The sequence below is a fragment of the Phalaenopsis equestris genome, unplaced genomic scaffold, assembly GCF_001263595.1.
Source record: "Phalaenopsis equestris unplaced genomic scaffold, ASM126359v1 Scaffold000572, whole genome shotgun sequence".
Lineage (NCBI taxonomy): Eukaryota > Viridiplantae > Streptophyta > Magnoliopsida > Asparagales > Orchidaceae > Phalaenopsis > Phalaenopsis equestris.
Genome location: NW_018165012.1, coordinates 9,381 through 32,172, shown reverse-complemented (window position 1 = coordinate 32,172; position 22,792 = coordinate 9,381). Strand labels below are relative to the sequence as shown.

General features: G+C 39.1%; 1 protein-coding gene across 1 annotated transcript in view; it reads right to left on the bottom strand.

Annotated features, from left to right (window-relative positions):
- The window catches only part of LOC110029433 (vacuolar protein sorting-associated protein 53 A), a gene marked incomplete at its 5' end in the record, with an annotated part of 58,485 nt that overhangs the window by 28,718 nt on the left and 6,975 nt on the right, over positions 1-22,792 (bottom strand). The window contains 9 exon segments of the mRNA XM_020731731.1: positions 864-997; positions 1,080-1,157; positions 1,744-1,809; positions 1,915-2,022; positions 8,762-8,839; positions 10,548-10,607; positions 10,680-10,784; positions 10,884-10,922; positions 11,002-11,193. Coding sequence (XP_020587390.1) covers positions 864-997; positions 1,080-1,157; positions 1,744-1,809; positions 1,915-2,022; positions 8,762-8,839; positions 10,548-10,607; positions 10,680-10,784; positions 10,884-10,922; positions 11,002-11,193 — 860 coding nt within the window.

Below are 22,792 nucleotides of genomic sequence, written 5' to 3'. Positions count from 1 at the left end.
ACGTAACTCCCCCCTTTTTAAACGCCGACAGTCATACACACCATGAACAAATACCTTCCTCCTTTAGGCCTGATTTTGATCTATCTCATCATCAAGATTGGAATCCTCTTCATATCATTCCCCTTCTTGGGATCCGTGGGGTATCGCACTCCCCCTACCCCTACGAGCCCCTTTCAATCAGCGAACAAAATCTCTTCGTACAACGGTCGATCAACGAGAGGTGCAGCGGCAACGGCCTAAAAAGGAGGCTGTGACGACGTCCTGGACATACTAGAGGACAGCGGGAGTCTCCCACACAGAACGCATGATGTGTTGCTAGTGTACCCCCCACACAATGCGGGTAGAAGAGAAAGGATGCAGGTAGAAGAGAGAAAGGCAAAGACGGCTATGGTTTGACTCTAATATCAAATTGAATTAAGAAAAAGCCAAAAAACACTATTTCAATCAACATGTGTGTTTAAATAGGAGTTACAATGATTAACAAATAAACCCAATAAAATCCTCTTATTATACATAACTAATAGCCTAATAAGTTAAAATAGGGCCCTAATGAGGGCACCCAACCATAAGGTCTAGGGATGCGGAACCGGTCCGTCAATTAGACCGCTACTTCTGGTAGCGGGACCAATCCCATCCGTACTTCTGGAAGGAATCACTGTGTTAGTTACACTAAGAAAGAAGACAAACAAAATGGAGATATCTTTACTCCGATTGGTCACCAATGCTCATGTCCATTTGGGATACCAAAAAAAGATCGGATTGGGCGGTTAAACTTTAATGAATCTGAGAACCCTAACTAATACCATTCGTTATGCTTTCTGTTACAAAGAAAAAGAAGATGAACAATAGGTAGAAATCTTTACTCTGATTGATCACCAACGCTTTCAAGGCTAGCCCATGGAACACGTGTCATTGCAACCATTTCAGCATCAAACTTAGTTTCAATACCATGTACTAATGTCAACAAAGCTTTTGTTATAACTGCAGAATACTCATCCTGCAGAGAACGCAATCATTGATGAATATGACTAAAAAGTTATTTGATAGTCTAACTTGTTTGATTGGAAAAAAATAAACACCTGAACTTCAGACATGTCCACCTTGTCTGCATATTGAGATTCAATGAGCTTCGAGACATTTTCTGCAAGCTCGCCGGACTGTAATTCATGAAGAGACCATATTTACTCAACACGTCAAGGATGAAAAACAAAAAGTATATATATAAACTTTGACCCAACACGCCAACCCAATCTGAACTCAACTCAAAAAATTCGCTGATCCGGATAATTTTTGGGTGGTTTGGATTAAGAATCCTAAATTGCTTAATATTCTGAGTCGGGATTGCGTTGATCTCTCAACCCGAAACTAAGCCACTCACAAAAAATCAATTCAAAATCAACCCGACAACTCAAAATTGACCCAAGATTGACTCGAAATCATCTTAGAATAGTTGTTATGCCTTATGTTAAATATATTATACGTGTCGAGTTTGGGTCAATAGGTTGAAGGTGGACCAGGTTCGGGTTAGATTTTCTAATTTATTTAATATTCGGGTTGGTTTTGGGTCAAATAGTTTTGAATTGGAAAAAAATATGAGTCACACCTAAACCCGACTCACAAACCCGATTTGCCACCCTTATATATAGGTATGTATGCATATCACACAGTGCTGCTGATGATAATCATTGCAGTGCCCTTGAATTTCTTAGAATTAATTATTCTCAGAATTTTTGGTCGACTCACCGTCTTGTGGCAGTACTCTGCTGTATCAACTATATAGCATATCATTCTCTCATCTCTGTCAGACATCTGAAGATACAACAAAGTTATAGGAGCTCAGTCCAGAAGTGTATTACCAGCACAATTTAGCAAGTAAAATTGAACAGAGATAATGGAAAGAAGTTGTAAGAAAACCTTTATCTGCACATCCATGCCAGTAGCAGCTGCAACAATACCAATACCTCCTTTGGGTAGTTTAGCATATAATTTTGTTGCATATGCTTTGAGAATTTTTCGGAATACCTGATCACAAAGGACAAATGCAAGTTAAAATCATAAATAATATATATATATATATATATATATATATAATATATATATATATATATACATATATATAAACAATTACAAAACCAACAGCTGAGATTTGTATCTAGAGTCCTATTGGTGAATAATAAATAAGAAAATATAGAATAAGGGTTTGTTTGGGGCAGCTGCAGCTTATTGAATAATCTGTTGATAAACTGATTAAAAATAATTTGCTGATAAGTTAGGTGCGATGACTATTACAAATTTTTATAATTTTGGAAAAGTCTGACCACTGTCAGAAAGTTCACACCGCACCTAAATAGGTGCGGTTTGAAAACGCCGTTTTTGGCGTTTTGAAAACGCATAAGCTGCCAAAACACAGTTGACCCAAACAGGCCAGGTGCGTTTTCAAAACGCCACCGCACCAAATAAACTGTCCCAAACGGACCCTAAGACTAAATTCAAGCCATTAATGCATAAAATAAATTTTAGAAAAATTATTTCTTGTGGTATCAAAGCTAAACCTTAACCCTATCCATCGCTACATTACCACCGCTCCTCACTTCTCGGCCGCCAAATCACAAGAACTTGTCCACTGGTTGAAGGGAGCGGGGGGGGGGGGGGGGGGGGGGGGTGCCCCACGAATCTCGAGGAAAGCGTTGATATGAGTAGGATCTCGATCTTGATGATAAGATAGATCAAGATAGGGGCAAGAAGAGGAAGTGACATATGATCTGTGTGATCTAAACTTGGGCCCTTCTGATTGAGGATATCAGGAGATGAAGATAGTGCGGGAGATAAATGACTGGAGCTTTCGGGAAAGATATATCCTGAAGTTCTGAAGGTCTTGATCTGGCTCATATAGTGAGCTAGCGTCTCGACGGGAGCCACCACTTTAACATGTGCTTCGACGTAGGAGAAACTAAAACTCCCTATGGATCTGAAGCTAGATGGACCGACCACATATTTGAGTTGGTCGCGTTGGATTGAAGATGCTTTGATAGGGAAGAGACTAGAGACATCTAACAGGAGTTGAGCTAAAGAGTGACAGTGTTAATGGGAATGACTACAGGACCACACATGCCTTGCTTCACACATAACTGCTCAACTCGATGGTTCCATCGATTGTCTCATCAGTAGATAGAATTCAAAAGTTGAGGGACATTTGGGCAAAGCTGAAAAGAATCTATGTTGCGGCTGAGAACTAGATTCAGCGTGAGATAAAGGCAAGGTACAGGGTGATAGATCGATTCAAGAGTACTCCATAGATCTGGAGCGGCTATGAGTAGATCTTGATCACTTCTCACCGATGTCAAGCTATGGTGATTCGGGGTGCAAAAATGGGGAGATATTTGCACAGTGAGGACTATACAATATCTGGCTTATGTGAACCCGGTCTTTGATCAGAGGAGATCAATCCTCTTAACCCATGTGAAGATCCTATCACTAGATGAAGCCATCACTGTGATGATAAAGGAGGAGTGTCGCATGAGGCTACCTCCATTTACGTGATCAACTTTGGTTGCCTCAAGCTTAAGTACGACAGTTGTCCAGGAAGAGACTCGCAAGTGTTACAATTGTGGTGAAGTAGGTCATCTAAGCATGGTTTGCCCTAAGCCACCAAAGGAGAGAGAGAGAGATAGCTAGGAGTGGACGATGCAGAGACTGCGTTTTCATGGTTGTGGTGGTCGAAGAGGTGGAAAAGGGGGCAACCAGGCAAATCTGATGGTAGCAGAGGACGAGAGAGAGACAAATGTGGTCTTTATCGATAAGGATCGTGAGTTTCTGAAGATATTAAAGAGAAAGCAGAAAGCAACAAGTGATGGGTCTGAGGATGTATCCACCTTGTCATCATCAAGGAGCTATCTTTGCTACTTATGCTCACCTGACAAAAGTACTCATGATACACATGCTCTTATCGCTATTTCTATAACAAGATCACCAGAATAGATAATAAATTCTAGTCCGTCTCGACATGTGATGGGTACTGCTATAGGGTTATCTTCCTATACTCAACTAGCAGTTCCAAAGAACATCCAAACTATTGATAGCAAAACACAGTCTATAGTTGATAAGTGTACGATGAGGTGTATTAATTCTATGACTTTGTTCAATGTTTTACATGCTTCTTTCTTTCCAGCGAACATTTGATATTCATATGGTGATCTTTCAAAAGAAAGGGATGGGTCGAACACTTGAGACTGGAACATGACATGGTAGACTTTGGTACTTAGATAGAGGGATGATAGACTCGGCGTTGAAATCCATGATGGAGAGTGATGGAGCAGAAGGATCTGGGAGAAGTTTGAAGGTTGTGTTGTGCTACATAACAGACACGTGAGACACTCTTGTTTTAATTTATTGAGTAAATAGTATCCATCTCTGTATGAAAAGACAATAAACAAAAACTTGCATGTGATACTTGTGACTTTGGCAAGCTTACTTGGAGATCTTATATCAGTTATGGGAATAGAAGCACTTGTATTTTTGATTTGCTACATCCTGATGTTTAGAGATATTGTTCTACAAATTCGATGAATGATTATCTATAATTTGTAACTTTTATTGATTGTTTTTCTATTGTTACTTGGTTGTATTTGATGAAAAATAAGAGTAATGTATTTACTTGCTTTAAAGATTTCCATGAGACAATCCGTACTCAATATGATGCAGTAGTGAAGATATTAATGCATGATAATGAGACAGGGTATACCGATAAGGCGTTTGGGGAATACTTATCAACCCAAGGCATACAACATCAAACCATATATCAATGCAGGAGCACAAAACAAAATTGCAAAAAGGTAGAGTAGACACCTTCCAGATGTAGCTCGAAGCATGATGATCACGATGAATGTCCTAAAACACTTGTGGGGCAAGAAGTTTTGACAGTTGCTCGATCGATCAACAGAATACCCTCGAAAGTATTATATTAGAAGTCTCCTTGTCAAATGTTGAAAAAAGTTAATAGTGAATCCTCCCACTGAAGGTAATTGGTTGTGTATATTTTGTGAAGAATAACAAAACAATCAGTAAGGAAGCTGGATTCCAAAGTTGTGTATGTTTTCGTGAGTTATTATGATACCTCGTCATATTGGGCTCTAACGATAGAGAAGAGACTGCTTGTGAGCATGAATGTAACTTTTAAAGAATTCAAACTGTACTACTGAAAGTGACTCACCAGATATTGGAGGTATGAGCCGAGAGGGAGAGAGTGGTGATGGTGAGAGATTGGTACATGTGGGAGCGATGTTTTGCTTTTGATGTGAGATGAATCGGCTAAGGAGCTAGAAAATGAGGAGTTGGAGCATGAGGAAATTGAACCTGAAGGTGGTGGGATTCGGTTTCAAGGGAGCTGAATGCGTATACAAGAGAAAGCAAAATGAGGGAACAATGTTTGCAGTACCACTCGTGCCAGCAATTCTCTTGTCCCAGTCTACCCCAACTCTTGAAACACCTACACCATCTATCTCATGCTCAGATTGCACAAGTGATATGATTCCTCTTTCTTCTTCCACGCCTATGATTTTAAGGAGGACATCTCACAAAAATGCGGGACATCCTCCTGATTGTTTTTGTTTCCCACATAACATTGCTCAGATGTCTCATACTCTAAAATATCACCTGTAAATGAAGCATTCATAGCAGCTTTGGACATTGTCTCTGTACTCAAGTGCTTGCAGGTATCTAAGGAGGGTCCCAAGTGGAAAGCGACCATGTATTAATAGCTTTAAGCTCTCTATAGAAACCGAACATGGAAGATACTGTCACTACCAGCGGGAAAAGAGTTGATGGGTGCAAGCGATCTCCGTAGTGAAACAAAATTCAGAAGAGAAAGTGCAGCGTTACAAGGCACGATTAGTGGCAAAATGGTACAGTCGAACATATAACATTGACTATGACGAAACCTTTGTACTAGTAGCAAAGATGAGCACAACGAAATCACTAGTTTCTCTAGTAGCGAATAGTGGGTGGATGTTACACCAACTCGATGTGAAGAATGTGTTTCTTCATAGTGAGTTATTAGAGGAGGTGATATAGAGATACCGCCCGGATTCGACACATGTTAGACAGTGGGCGTGGTGTGCAGACTCAAGAAGTCGTTTTATAACTTGAAGCAGACTCCTCAAACTTAGTTTGACAAGTTTAGAAAGACAATGGTGGGCATGAGATATCAACAAATCAATACCAAACATATGGTGTTCTCTAGACAAAATGGAGATCACACCACTATAGTTGTTGTGTACGTTGATGACATGATTGTCACTGATCATGATGAGGTAGAGATTGCTCGGTCAAAGGTAAGATCAAGTATAAAATTTGAGATAAAAGGCCTTGAACAATTTAGATACTTTCTTGGGATTGAGATAGCCTGTGGACCAGAGGGGATAGTTTTGTCTCAAAGGAAGTATGTACTGGATCTTCACACGGAAACAGACATGCTGGGATGCAAGCCTGCAGTCTCTCTAATTAATCAGAAGACCAAAGTGAGTGCAGAGGCAAGAGAACCAGTTGATTGCGAAGGGCACCAGAGATTGGTGGACCGTCTGATTTATCCGATTCACACTCATTCCAACATCTCATTTGCAGTGAGCGTAGTGAGCTACTACATGCATGTTTGTAGGGCCAAATTGGTCTCTTGGAATAGCAAGAAACAGTTGAAAGTAGTGAGGTCAACATTAGAGGCCGAGTACAGGGCCATGACCTTAGGAGTTGCCGAGATGATGTGGCTGAGAGCCTTGTTGGTAAAGCTCAAGATGGACCAAGGAGCTCAAATGAAGTTGTGGTGCGACAACAAGCCAGCAATCAACATTGCCAACAACCCGGTGCAACACGATACAACCAAAAATGTGGAGATTGATAGGTTCTTCATCAAGTAAAAGTTGAATAACGAGCTACAGAAGCTAAGTCATGTAGCCACTAGAGCAAGTGTGATACGGTAGCTAACCCAAACCACAAAAAAAATGCAAATATTATTGCTGAAATTGAAATTGGTTACAATGACGACTCTTCAAAAACAAGAAATAAATAAAACCAAACATAAAAGACACCTAAGGCGAAGGCGAAGGAGGTGGATGCAGGTTGGAGGGTTGTGGGTCCAGTAGTAGGGTTGAAAAGGGGACGGTGACGACATTGGAAGATAGGTAGAAAGCAATGGGAGTTGAAAGGGGGTGGTGACGACACTGAAAGATAGGTAGAAGGTAGTGTCTGGAGCAGAAAGGTTGGAGGTGGTATTACGGTAGCAGGTTGGGTTGTGAGGGCTCAAGGCAGTAGGTGGAGAGGACAATAAACTTGTGATGAGTAGAGACTAAGGTAATGGGATAGTGCAATCACCAGCTGCGAGGAAAGGTGATTCACGATGGCTGATGGAGAGGGAGGAGAGGTGCAGCTAGCAAGGAATGAGTTACAAAGGGTTTTGCGATTGCAGGTTGGGAGACTAGAGGAATCAAAGCCCGAAGGTGGAGAGGGAAGAGGGGATGCGGCCAACAGGGAAGGAGATACGGGGTGTTTAGGCAATTACAACTTGGATAGTAGGAGGGTGACAACAGAGAAGCAAGCAACAAGCAGAAAAAATAATAAGTGCGTGAAAACCATACTCACGCGACCGAGTTACAGCTGGAGCACCTCTCGAATCCATTAAGAAGATCACCACCTCAGATAAGTTACAACCAGAATACCTCATCGCCTTCAGATACAATCTTAGAAAGGAAAACAACCGCTGATGGAAAGCTAGACAAAAATCTGAACTCAAAAAGACAAAAACTAACCCTAAGACAACAAACAAACATATTTATAAAAACCAAGAGGGAGAGGGGGCAGCCTCTACCCTAGAGCACTAGTCGGGCCACCCTTCCTGCTGGACCGGTCCCATCCATGTTGCTAAACCAACTGGTTCAGCCCAGTCACGCCCCGCATCAAATTGGTTGACTGCCTCACCAAAGGGCTTAGCTTATTAGATTTGGCTAGGTTATGTGACAACATGGGCTTACTAGATATCTTTTGCCCATCTTGAGGGAGAGGTCGAGATTTGTGTCTGATTTAGGATCCTATTAGTAAATAGAAAATGTGGAAGAAGTTTAGGGATTTATTATATAAGCCCAAGTCATTAATGAATAGAGCAACTTTTTAGAGGAATTATTTCTTATACAACAAAGAAAAAGAATACTTGGATCAAAATAACATGGTAAGTTAAGAGATTTACATCTATCCAAATTGTAACAGGCCCTCATTCAAATCTAAATAGCCTCTGAGTAATCAGGAGAGCTATTGTGTTTAGCTTGAAATCTAGAAAAAATATATGTTTCTTATTTCTGCCACTTCGAGAAAAATAAGCTAAAATCTTTTATCCACTAAATTATAAGTAAATGTGAAGCCCTCAATGAGCCGCTTGAAAGCATTCCTAGACATGAATGTTGAAGCATCATCAAACCCAATATTCCATCTATCATCCAAACTTTCAAAAACAGTTCTAGATGAGTGGCCATGTTTTAATAATTATATGGTCGAAATAAAATTATGGGAACTTTTAATGTGATGTTAAAGATTTGAGTGGTATGCATGTAAATACGAGTGTTTAAGAGTTGATATGTAAATACATAAGAATTGTGTATGATGTATATAAATGACCCTATAATCATTGCAAAAAAGTTTAACCAACTTTTAGTTAAGCAGAATTGATAAGAAAACAATGGTAAAAGCTAGAACAACCAATCTACATCTACTAAGGTATTACCTCGAACAAGCTAAACAGTGTTTGATTCTTGGTCAATGCACTGCACCGTTTTAAGCTTCTCCGTATTATTAAGAATACCTGCATACATAGTATATAAAAACTAACCTCCATAATAAATGAATAAATAATGTATGTCCAAGTTTCAAGTCAAAGAGAATAAGTCGAATATGTGAATGTTTATGATGGAGGTGAAAGAGGAAGAAACTGTGTACACAACTTAGAGCATGCCAAGTGCATTTCGAGAGAGCATTCAATTGACCACACAAAATAGTTTCTATTTATCAAATAATAATCAACCACAAAGCATTGGATGCTATTTATGAAAATAGGGTTAAAAGATGTCAAATATTTTGATTTCAAATCCAATCCTACCTAATACAAAATATTCAAATTCAAACTTAATTTTATCCAAGAGGATAAATAAAATTCATAAATAAAAAGAAACTGGACTATTGAAAGCTTGAAAAGCTGATCCTGCAGCAATGCCAGAAAAACTGATCATTTTTCTACGCTTTTCGAACGTGATCTAATTAGGGAAAATATGCATATTAGTTTCCTCCCTAGACATGCACATTATATTTGATTAAAGATCAGACTAGATGACAAAATATGACCTGGGAAGCACCACTAAATTTCTCATATTAGATGGTGCTCCTATAATATATATAATCTATAAATTGATGTCAATAAGATTAAAAATCGTATGGCATAATTGAAAGTGAAGAGTTTTCTTGATAGTCATTTGGAATTAAAAATTGTAAGATGATTTAATAATGATACATTGTATCTACCAAAAATCATGTTGCTTTATTTCCTGTTACAATATTGTAATTTTAGATGCAAGAGTATTCACTAAGCCGTTAATAATCCACAATAATTTAAACTAATTTTTTCATAGATCTAAGTCTTAGGCAATAGAATAAGTGAAAGACGAGAAAACGTTTACAAAAGATGTGGCAAAACTATAAAAAGATAATTACACTCATAACTACTTTACTTTTAAGATGATTTAAATTTATTAGTTAGCAACTCTTTCAAGGAATGAAAAATTAATTTTGACAATTGTCAATAGTAATTAAAATTGAATTCATTGTGCAACTGTTTGTCCCCGCGTTGAAAATTTCAAACCCCCGAGCCAGGTCAAGACATTGTTTTTACTAAAAATATCTAGTAACACATGCACCATGTAATTCTAAATTTAGAAAATCTCTCAAAGAGGAATAAAAAAAAACAAAGATGGTCAATCTTAAATAAGTAATCAGCTTGTTAAGCAGAGAAAAGTTATTATTTAATCTTGCTAAATCTCACCAAAATTCTTTGGAAGTGGCATGCTCATCCTTTATATGATTACAATCCATCAACTTTAACATGCATTTTATGTATAATGACAGACTCTGCCCAAAATATCAACCAGTTTACCTTAATCCTGACACGATACTTAAGGACACAATTGCAAAAACTCGACTAATTTAGCATTTTTAAGTCCAAATTTCTTCTAAGAAATAAAATATTTCAAATTTTACTGATCAAAACACAATACAAACCCTTTTGGAACCAGATAATTTCTCCAATATCAAAGAGTTTGCACAGCAATATAAAAATTCATAATCTAAGTTTGACTATTTTTATTTTGGCTTATAGATTAATTTCACCGAAAAAAACGCATTAAAATGGCCATCCCACTTAACATTACTCTAATGCATACTAAATTGACATAGTTCAAGGATCATTTTGACTTTTACCTCTAGAAAAAGAAATTTGTAGCAATTACACCAGAAAACTTTACCTGCATGCTACTTGATAGAATGTTTGTCTGACTTCCCTCTTCAGTTTCCCAAGTTTCTTCCTATTATTAAAAACTGTAATAAGGCAAAATAGCATAGCTCCAGATTAATTTTTTCTTATTTCTCAAGGTTACCTGAACAAGTTTCTCCAGATGCTCCATAAGGGTCTTCTCCTCAAGTTCCACATAAACAGCTAAATGCGGCTCAAAACAGGAGGAAATTATACCGTGGAAGTTAAACTGTAAAGTCACAAATATATGAAGATATTATTCTGTAATGTATGTAATATGTATAGACAAGGACCAAGGAAAATGCAAGAATTATTAAAAACAACTAACCCCGGCACCAGGCACGAAAGAGTCTTTATTCTTGTCCTTCTAATCAGTACACAAAATGAGAAAAATCAGACAAACTAAAATCAAAACTAGCCCAAATATGAAAATATTTGGTACATACTAGCTCCATTCCACCTCCATCATGCATGGCGAGCTTTTTTTCATATTTTCTCCTGATATCCGAGACAATTTGGTTCTTATTTTTAGCCTCATCCAATTCTTCATCATTTCCAAAATCTTTTTCTCGAGAAGTTTTGTTTCCTCCAAATTTGTCAGCTAACTCTTCCTCAAACTCAAGGGTCCTCTGTAGTGCCTGTAATTTAAAGAAGATGAATAAATCATAATGCTATTGTTCACATGTACAAAAATTCTGCAATAAAATAATTATAAAATAGAGCATTTATATGCATACCACACAATTCCTATGAATTTACACATCTAACACCTGAACTTAACATTTTATATTTATTCCACCCAAATATTTTATATCACATAAAGAATACCACTATTTTAACTTTTAAAAAGTGAAATGCATAGTTTCACGCATAGGTAAGGTGACTTAAATGTAAAAATTGAAGTTTAGGTGTCAAATATATAAATATATAGGAATTAACGGGTATGTTCATAAATCATCCTTATAAAAATATTCCCATCTGTTCAACAAAAAAAAAAAAAACACAAAATATTCAAGTTAAACCATGTGTATTATTCTAACTTTGAGATTGCACTCACTTGCAAACATTGAACCTAATGAGGAGCCATGACTCAAGGCTCACAGGGCTCACATGGGTCTGAATCGGCTGAAGGAAACTGGACCTATTCAGCAAGGGTAGCAGGGGCCAGCTGGCTGTCCCTGGCTTCGGTTAGGGCTGCCCCGCCCAATGGGGAGGGGTCTCTTATATATATATCAGGTATTAATAGATGGCGCTCCCGCTCACGCTTGCGCTCTGCTAGGGTTTCGCCATGGCGATACCTAGTTATTATTCCACTATAGCCCTTCGTCAATCAAGATCTGCTCTTTCGATTTCACCATTTCCGTTATTTTCGCTGTTGTCGCTGCTGTCAAAGTGCATCGCTACTGCTCGTGCGTCGGGCTCAGTTGTCGCGCTCGGTACTGGTCGCAGCACTTTCCAGCTTCCAGTTTCCAGCTTCCCACGCAATCTGAAACCGCTGTTTGAGCAAATCAGTCCTCAGGCTCGAGCTGTTGCAGGGGCTTTCGGTTTTCTCCCGTTGGTTTCGGAGGTTGCTCTCTGCTTCGCTGTCTTCACGATTCTTAACGCTGCTCCTCCCTCTATCGGGAATGGTTTCAGACAGATTGTATGTTGCTGCCCTTGCGAGTGCCCACACCTCCGGTACACCTAAATCATGCTTCTTTCCCTCCTTCGTTTGAGTGGGCGAAGGGCAAAAAAAACTTGGTATGAAAAATGGGAAGTCTGTCATCTTTTTTACTGAAGCTGAAAGTATTCAACTTGCTTCCTCTTGTCGACTGAATTTGGTCGAGAAATTTCAGTATGGTCACCCCAAATGGAGCTGATTCGCAGAGAATTTGAGCTTATGCACCTTGTGGGAAGTGGAAAATTGGATTGTTAGATGAACGCCACATTCTTAAACAACTAAATAATGAAAAGGATTACACGCACTTATTTGCGAGCATGATAATTTGGATTGATAACAAAGTAATGAAAATTCTGAAATAGTCTGTGGATTTTGACCCACAGACGGAACCACCAATCATTCCGATTTGGATTCGCCTCTCTGGTCTGAAATTTCATTACTTAAAAAGTTTTATACTCTATTATGTATTCTTATGCCTCAGCTTATGGTAAACCACTCAAAACGGACATTCCTACTTTCAATCTTTCTCGTCCATCTGAAACCAGAGTAATTGTTGAACGAGACATCACTTCATCCGCTTCTGAGGAAATTTGGTTGGGCACACAGCACCATGAATATTGGCAAAAGATAATGATTGAGCATTTTCCTTCGTATTGTTCAAACTGTCATATGTTCGGCCACTCCAGTTCTCAATGCGACCATCTACAACCTCACCTCAGATCAAAAAAGCACAGTGCTCCGACAGAGGCAGTGAATTCATCCCCTCCTGATCAGCTCCAAGTACAAAAGGATACCCATGAAGATGTCACTATTCTCACGGGCAATATGACAACCATTCAGTCCCCTCACAATATTGTAGCTCCCATGTCTTTGGAACCTCTCATCGTGGGGGAGAGGGAGATTCTTCAGACCCCACCAGTCCTAGAACCTATCACAGATATTACAGGTGACAATACTTCTACTGCTTCACTACCGTCTCATCAGCTAGAACAAGATGTTAATGTTACTCAAGCTCATAGGGATCATGATGAGCAACAGCCCACACCTGTCCAACCAAGTTTGGAATCTACTGATCAGACGAGTCAATCATCGGATGAGGAATGATAGGTCTACACAGCCAGGAGGAAGAAGAAGAATGAAGACTTACTTGAGCTCAGGAATCTGATGGATGATACTTTGGTTACTCCGGGCAATGGTACTCACCTCACCTTACCATGGTACTCACCTTACCAATTTGTTAGTCGGCTCACTTCCGAGGACTAGAGGCAGAGAGAGAACTAAAGTAGGACGTCCTTAACACTTTGGCGTCATTTGGTAGTTTTTTAGTTTTTTATTTACATTTATGTATCTGCCTTTACGTGGGTTTGTGTGTGTTGTATTGTGTGAGTTGGGCTTTCTTTTAAACCCTCTCATACAACCCCCTCTCATACAACCTTTCTATATCTTTTCCGTTTTAATATATTAGCCCTTGGGTTTTTTCAAAAATCATCTCGCTTTGCTATGATCATCGCTCCCTTCATCCTTGCAAAATGTATGTATGCATACATACATATATATATGTATGTATGTATATATGTATGTATGAATTTATGTATGTATATATGTATGTATGCATGTATGTATGTATGTATGTATGCATCCTCGCGTTGGCTGCGTCGTGTGTCGTCGTCATGTGCAGTGCTTGCGACTTCCGCTTGTCAACTACGTCGTGATTGGTTCTGCTCGACAGCACCTCCCGTCCCTCCCACAATTTTGTTTCTGCCGCTACTTTCTTCTTCTCTAAGACCATCTCGGTTTCCTCCTTCGCACTACACAACAATTTGTTCGGCTACTCCGTCTGCTACACTCGGATGAGCACTCAGATGGAGCAGAGTTATGCAGGTGTTGTGTCCGCGGGTTCAGAGCCTGGTTTCCATATTGGCAAGTCCTGCAATATTCCACAATCCTTCCACGAGGCCCTTGAAGGTGGTGGGGATCACACTTTTATTAAAAAACTTGGTAAAAAAACGGGAAGTCTGCTCTTATTCTCACTGAAGTTGAAACCAATACTTTTGCGTCTTCTTGGCGTTTTGCTCGTGAGAAAATTTCCTTATGGAAACTCAAAACTTGAGATTATTAGAAAAGGTTTTGAAGCTATTGGGCCGTTGGAAAATTGAATTACTTGACGGTCGACATATATTTATTCAACTATCTCATGATGTCGATTACACTCGTATATTTTCTCGAAAAGTTATCAAGATTGACAACCATTTTATGAAAATTCTGAAATGAACTGTCAATTTTGATCCAAAAGCAGAGTCCCCTATCATTCTTGTTTGGATAAAGTTTTCGTGGTTAAAATTACACATTTTCAACATGAAAATTCTCTACTCCTTAGCAACTGCTTACGGCAAGCCTCTTAAGGTTGATAATCCTATGATTGCTGTCACCAGACCCTTTGTGGCTTGTGTGTTAGTTGAGAGGGATGTCACTCAACCAGTTCCGAATGAGGTACGGATTAGAACCACTAACAATGGGTATTGGCAAAAGGTTGAAATAAAATCACACCATCCTTATTGCTCTCATTGTAATATGTTTAGTCATAGTTCTATTGTTGTTTCAGATGACGAACATCACACCCAAGCCGTTTTACCCCGGGATGCTCCTGCTTTTGAACACTATTCTAACTGCTGGATTGGAGCATGGTACTCTAGAGTCTCCTAAAACATCTCCACATACTACTAGTACTAATCCAAAAGTGCTTATATCACTCACTGTTATTAAAGAATGCTCACTTACATGTCAAGACATGAGAGTGCTCCTTTGATCCAATAAAAAATCAGTTGATACAACAATCAGTTATTTCTAATCTTCAACATCATATACATGTCCGACACACTTTAGACCAATCCACTGATAAGGCGAGTCAATCTTCGGATGAGGAATGACAGGTCTATTTCGGGAGGAAGAAGAAGACTGGAGGCCAACTCGAGCTCGAGAAGTTATTGGATGATACTTTGGCCACTACTGTCAATGACACTCATCTTACTAATTTATTAGCTGACTCCATTCCTAGAACTAGGGGCAAAGGCAAAGCAAAATTGGGTCGCTCTCTAGCTACGTGATAATACGTATTTTGGCTTTTTTTGTTTTTTTTCTTTAGGTCTCTCATGTAATTTTCTGTATTTTCTCTCTTTCTGGAATATTTTGTATGTGGTGGTTATCGTGGGGAAAGGGTGTCATGCTTGGGTCTTTCCACACAATTTATATGTATCATTATTTTATACACACACACGTATGTATGTATTTTCCATGTGTTATGGTTTTGATTTTAATTTTCTTAGATTTATGCCATTGGCGTCATTTTCCCTCGTTAAAGGTTGTATCCAAGAACAAATGGTACTTCGACTTGTATCCTACTCTAAGGTGGAGATTACCTTTGTATATTTCTTCTCTCTCCCCTCCGTCTGCTTACTACCACCCCTACCTGTTGTCGCTCCCTTAATTCTTGTTGTAACCCTTCTACCAGCATTCCTATTATATGGTGTAACCCCTCCACCAGACTTCCCTCCGCGTCGTAACCCTTCTACCAGCCTTTCGCCCTGCCTCAGCCCCACTACCATATCTCCTCCCTATCGTACCAACCTTCCTCCCTATCGTAACTCCCCCCATACCTGCCATCATCCATCCCAACAACAACCCCAAGCTGCTAGCCTTCATCCCACCCCACGGCTACCCAACCGACAACCTTCCACCATCAACCTACTCAACCCACTCAACAGGTTACTTGCTTGCTTTCTCCCCCCTACAACCCTCCATAACCCTTGCTTCCTCTCAAACCGAAGCACCACCTATCCAACCTATGCTCTAGTTTTGTGTGTCGTTGTTTTCCTGTATTCAGATGTGATTGCAATCACTTTTGAATTTCAAAAATAATATTCACACTTTCGTTGCTATTTGGATTAACTCCAGTATCAATTTATATCAGAGCTAATCTAATCCTAATCCTATCCTAGGGTTTTATAGCATTCGCCATACCTAAACCATCTCCACTCCAAAATTTTGCTTTCTTACCCTCAAATACCTTCGTCAAATTCCACAAACCCAAGCCCTATTAATGCCACCAAAGAGATACATGCTCGAGCCTACTCGAGGAGAAATACAAAGAGATATGTCGACTACAACAAAGGCTCGCGAAGATTGATAACGGGACCCTGAGGAAATTACCCTCGAACGTGATAGGGAGATTCTAAGATGAGAAAGAGATGAGAATTGAAGCCCCTTTCATAGGCGCGCATTTTCTATCCGGACACCTGACGTACCTCTACGTGCGGTGCAGGTTATTCCTGAGTTATTTTCAGGTTATTTCTGGGTTATTTTCAATAATCTTGAAATAACCCTGAAATAACCCAAAAATAAAGACTGCGAGTTATTTCTGGGTTATTTCGGGATTATTGAAAATAACATAGAAATAACTTGAAAATAACTCAGGAATATCCTGCGCCGCACGTAGAGCTACGTCAGGAGTCCGCATAGAAAAATTTTTGCTCTAAGGGAGGACTTCAATGATGAGGACAGACCATGACGTTTCAAAATTCAGTATCATAGGAGGCCAATAGAGAAGACACATATGAAGGACAAAGAAATTTCATAAGAAAGGTGGACTTACCGAAATTCGATAGTGATATTGATCCCGATGATTTCATCGAATGAATACAATCAGTTGAGATAATATTCGAGTACAAAGAAGTGTCAAAGGATAAAAGGGCGAAGCTTGCAGTCATCAAGTTGAAAAAGAGCGCTTCTCTTCAATTAAAAAATTTACAGATGCAAAGAAAAAAAGAGGGCAGTAACAAAATTACCAGATGGGAGAAGATGAGGAAGAAGATACAGAGAAAATATCTACCGCCACATTACCGCTATATATGTTTCTGAGACTCCACCTGCAACAGAAAAACCTAGCAGTTGAGGAGTTCACGGCTCAGCTTGAGAAGTGGCAAATGACGCGTGAGTTGGTCGAGCTAGAGGAACTTAACATAGCCCGATAGCTAGAGAGCCTGAAGCCAGCTATCAACAACATTGTGTAGCTACAACCTTATTAGTCACTGGAGATTTACAAATCTTAGCTTTGAAAGTGGAGAGATAATACAAACAAACCAGACAAGCACCACCAGTCAGACGCCCACCCACAATTGGAGACGTCAGCAGGAGCACTCCCCAGGGAGTTGAGAAAACTGGGTTAGGATAATGATAAAGCCACCCAAAGTGCCAAAAAGCCTGAGAAGAGTAGCACACTCACTATTGTCCCAACAAAAAAAATGTTCCAGATGTCATGGATTTGGGCACATTACCTCTAGCTGCTCGATGAGCCCAGTTATGTCATTTACCGAGCAAGGTGAAGTAGACGAGGTTAGAGACGAAGAGGCGGCTGAAGAACAGAGTCTATCATCTTCTATTGGATAAGGACGAGATGTTTATTGTTTGACGGGTCCTACAAATTGAGTATATGTGGGAGCCACAGTGGTTTTTCCACAACATATTCTACACTCGTTGCATTGTGAACCAAAAGGTATGCAGTTTCATTATCAATTGAGGGAACAACAAGAGCGTGGCGCTACACAGATGTTGAAGAAATTGAGCCCCATGACTCAGAGGCATTCCCGACCGTATTTTCTAATGTGGTTGCAGAAGGAGAACAGGGCCAATGTTGACAAGTGCCAAGAAAATGTTTCGATTGGCAGCTAGTTGTAGAATCACGTATGGTTTGACGTGGTGCCAATGGATGTCTCCCATCTTTACCAAGGTGATTGTGGCTATATGATCGTAAGGCTCGACATGATGGGTACAGGAACACCTACTCCACCAAATAGGGAAAACATATCATCCTTCAACCTTTTACAGAGTCCGAGATCACATTACCCTTGCCAACCGAGAAGTATTGGTGGGATCAATTTTGGTGACAATTCAAGTCATGAGGCAACCACGATAGAGAGAATTTCAAGTCATCACGATCGATACCTTCCCTTCCTTCAAATCAGAATGAGTCAACAGTGGGTTACTTTGGGAGGATTCGGCAAAAAATATGAGACAAGAAGTCACAATTCAGTTTAGTAGTGGACCCCAAATGGTTTGACCGATCAGAATGTATGCTCACAAGCGGAAAATACTCCAGTGTTTTGGGAGCCATGACAGTGTCATCAGTAGGATCCAGGAGCTTTAAGGGCCGCAGCGAAGAGTCTTCAGTCCCTAGAGGTGGCAATAGCTCCACCAACAATGGGCATGCAGAAGCTTCAACGAATAAGGTTGAAGCTCTCCCAATCCTGAGAGACTGACCCGGGGCTCATGGGCTCACCTGGGACTAAACCAATTTAGCTAGGGTAGGCAGGGCTCGGTAGACCCTAGCATGGGTTAAGGCTGTCGCGCAATTGTGAGGGGTCTCACTTATCTTCTACTACATGTATGTAATTTCCGTGTGTTAGGGTTTCAGTTTTAGTATTGAAATTTCCGTCGTCGGCATCATTTTCCTTTCTTAAGGGTTGTATTCAAGGACAAGTGATGCTCTGGCTGTATCATGCTCTGAGATGGTAATTACCTTCATTTTTTTCCTTCCCTCTCCCCTCCGTCTGTTTACTGTCAACCCTTCCCTGCAGCCCTACCTGCTGTTGCTCCCTTAATTCTTGTTGTAACCCTTATACCAACCTTCCTCCCTGTCGTAACCCCTCTACTGACTTCCTCTATGTCATACCCACCCACCAGCCTTTCTCCCTGTTGCAACCCCACTACAAGACTTACTCCAACAAGACTTACTCCAAGCTGTAATCTCTCTACCAGAAAAACACTTGCCATCATCAGTCCCTGCAACAACCCCAAACTGCCAGCCTTCCTCCCTCCGTACGATTATCCAACCGGTAGCCTTCCTCCATCCACCTGCTCAGCCCACCTACATGCCTCCATAACCCTTGTATCCTCTCAAATTGCCGACTTACGCCTTAATTTTGTGTGTGTTGTTTTCTTATTTTTAGATGTCGTTGTCTTAATCCCTTTAGAATTTTAAAAATGATATTTGCACTTCCGTTGCTATTTGGGTTAACTCCGATATAAAGCTATTTCATAAATTCTGGCCTAAATTCTCTAGTAAATTGCAAACTTTATGTTAACTATCAACATTTCTCATATGGGCTAGAGTTCAGTAATCCTAATTTTCAAAAGTTGTCATGGATAATGCATTCAAGCATGTAAACACTAGCTGCGTTTACATCCTCTACTGTTTCTCTGTCGGGAATGCTTACATTATCATGGCTCTCTTTTTTATATTTACAGCTTATGCAACATCACAAGAAAAATAAACTATAAACTATGATTGGCCTTGCACCATATGTGATGAGCATCTTCAATTTATTTAAGATCCAAGTCAACCTTTAATTTTCCTCTATCTAAAGGATGTCGTCAGAAAATTAATTTGATTTGATACTAGTTTGATGGTGCAAATAAAAAAAAAGGATTTTATATTCTTATTAATCTTGAAAATACATTTAATTGAGTACAATGAGCATCAGTTTTGGAGATATACATTAGAGGTAAGTATTATTTTGCATTGATTAGAATTGAAAAAAATTGTGAAGTGGCTATAAAGACCACAAAGGAATTATTTATTGATTAAGAGCACTTGATAGTATAATCAAATCTAAGAAAAGAAAACTAGCCTACACCAAAGCAGAAAAATATTTATAGTTGCATACCATAAAAACCTTTCTAAAATCAGCAAGGGAGAATTAGAGTTATGTCAAAATTTGGCTATGGTTTGGTGGGTTTAAGTTTAGGAGGTGAAAGAGGATACATGGGGCTGATTTAGGGTGCACGAAAATTATTTAGGGTTGTTGCTGATTTTAAAAATCAATAAGAGGGAATTAGGGCTAGGTCAAGATTCGGCTAGGGTTGGTGGGTTTAGGTTTGGAAGGTTTTTGATAGCCTTAAAATGGAACTAGGTTTAGGCGATAGCTCTGATACCAATAGGGGAGTTTGGAGGAGATTCAGCAAGAACAACCAAGAAAGAAATCCAAGACAGGAAGAAAAAACAGTCAAAACAAAGATGAGATGCATTAATCAAATAAAAGATACAACATACAAGAATTTCCCACTCTCACAACCGATCGGGATACATAAATCACCTCCTAATGGATTGACGAAGGAAGGTGGCCCAGAATATCACCACCAACAAATAAGGGAAACAGTTGCCACCACCGAATGTCGAAGATACAAACTCGTCCCCAATTCAAGAACCACAAAAGAAGCAAAGGCTCCAAAAAACTGAGATGAACAAAAGACCCTTGATACAATAAACAACTAGATATTTATAATATACAAATAACCTAAACTTAATAAAAACAAATAGAGGAAACTATCCTTGTTGCTATAAGTGGTGGCGATAAACCTAGCCCTAGAGAGAGGACCGGCCAGCCTGATCGAACCGGTTCGGGGTCCCCTTCCTGCCCCGCTAACATAGATCCGCTTACAACTGGTCAGGAACATACACGCATCCCTAATTGATAGATCAATCAAGTCCCACAACTATGAACTAAGTAGGGAACTGATTACATCCCATGCTTTAAATATTGGATCAACTTTTTTTGTTCATGTCATTAGATAGTAATCAAGTCTTCATTTTTCATTAAAATATGCTTTGACAAATTGTGTGAGGTAAACTTAATCAGTAAACTTTAACATAAGTCAAGCATTATGAGTATCCCGAATTACTTGTCCTCTTCAAATTGACTAGTGGTCTTTGACATCAAAATTTGGTATGTTTCCATGAGATTGCATGTTAGTGCAAATCTAAGAACAAATATGAACTACAAAAGTGTTGTGAAAAACAATCTAAAATTATAAGACAAGCTTGATGCGAGTGAAGAATTACTGCCATAGGAAAAGAAGATTGTAGCAATTTCAGAGAGATATAAGTTGTTGTGAAACTTGGGATCTACAACTAGAGGGGACTATAATAAGAACATATCACAATAGTTGATCGATGACAAGAGGCAATTAGCAAACTTAGGTCAACAAAAAAAAAAAGCGATTATTAAGCGGAGTTGACAACAAAGAACAGGTAGAGAAGAAATTTTCAAGTTAATACAAGCTAACTGAAATCAGAAACATAATGAAGGATGGAGTAAGAAATGACATAGCGCTATTTATGTCTACGTAGTATGATTGATGTCGTTGATCATGATGAGCGAAGCTCAGATGACAATAGAACATCAAGTACATAGATTATTGATGGTTTGGAGATCGAAAACGATGATGAAAAGCAATGAAATTAGTAGCACTTTATGTTAATTGATGAAGACTAAGCACGACGGGGGACACTGATGAAAGCCAAAATTGCATTGGGCAATCAAAGCAAAGGCGATAAGAAATCAAGAAAAAAATTAAAAAAAATAAAACCATAAACATATACAGCTAGATTTCACAATCCAGAATATCCAAATATTCCTTTCGAACAAAAATCATGTCCTCAATTTCCTGCTTCAGCACCCAGTCCTTTCATCCTTCAGCCCATGGTTAGGATTTTTCATCTATGTCATCTATTTTTTCCAATAACGACGATAATCTTTCAATAATAGGTTTCCACCAAAAATCAGTTTATAGTAAAATTTCTTTTATATTGATTACAATGATCCACACAAAAGAATCCTCTAAGTATGATATTACCAAATATAAGAGACATATTTTAGTGCAAGTGAAAAGTTTGAAAAATGGAGAAAATTTTGGAAGATATGAGGTTTAGAATTAATAAAACTAATGTTCGGTCAATGATAGGTAATTTGGTGGATGTGAAATTGATAAGACTACCTTAACGTTCTTAGAAAATTTAGTGAAAAGTAAGCATGATAAAAAATTTTAAAGATAAATGAGGTCATAACTTCTAAGGACAAATTCGATGGAAAATAATAGAGAAATGCCTCAAAATTACGAGGGAGTGCAAGGGAATAGAAGAAAACTTAAACTTCATTTTTTAAAACAACAACTAGACCGGTTATGATATATGGGTTTTCTTTTTGTTTTATTCTTTCTTTTTTTATTTTTTTTATTTTTATTTTTTTTGTTTTGCTATATAATTCTGCAATGCATAAACAAAAGAACTGTTACCAACTATGTTGAGTGCAACAAAACTGAGAATAAGGTGAACATGTGATTAAAGAAGGATGGATAGAGTTGGAAACTATTATATTAGGTAAAAAATCAAGTAGCATCTATTTAATACAAACCAATGGAGCAACACCATTGATGCTTGTTGACCTCAATTTTCGTGAGGTCTAGTATTCCTCGTAGGAGTTAGGATCTAGTCTTAGGGGTCTTCCTGCGACTATCTTAGAACCTTAGAAGTGGTGCCCGCCTCGTTTTAGTTCAACCTATTTCTGTCCTCTTTTGGAGTTTCGCGTGTGCGGTATCGACTTCTAACACTTAGAAGGATGAAACCGACATAAGGAAACCCAAAATGGATTCCTATAGGACCTTCCCGAGCCTTAGGGTGGCCTTCTGCACAATTCGCACTCCTGCGCGCACCAGCTTCGCAATTCGGAGAGTCGACGTGTCCGATC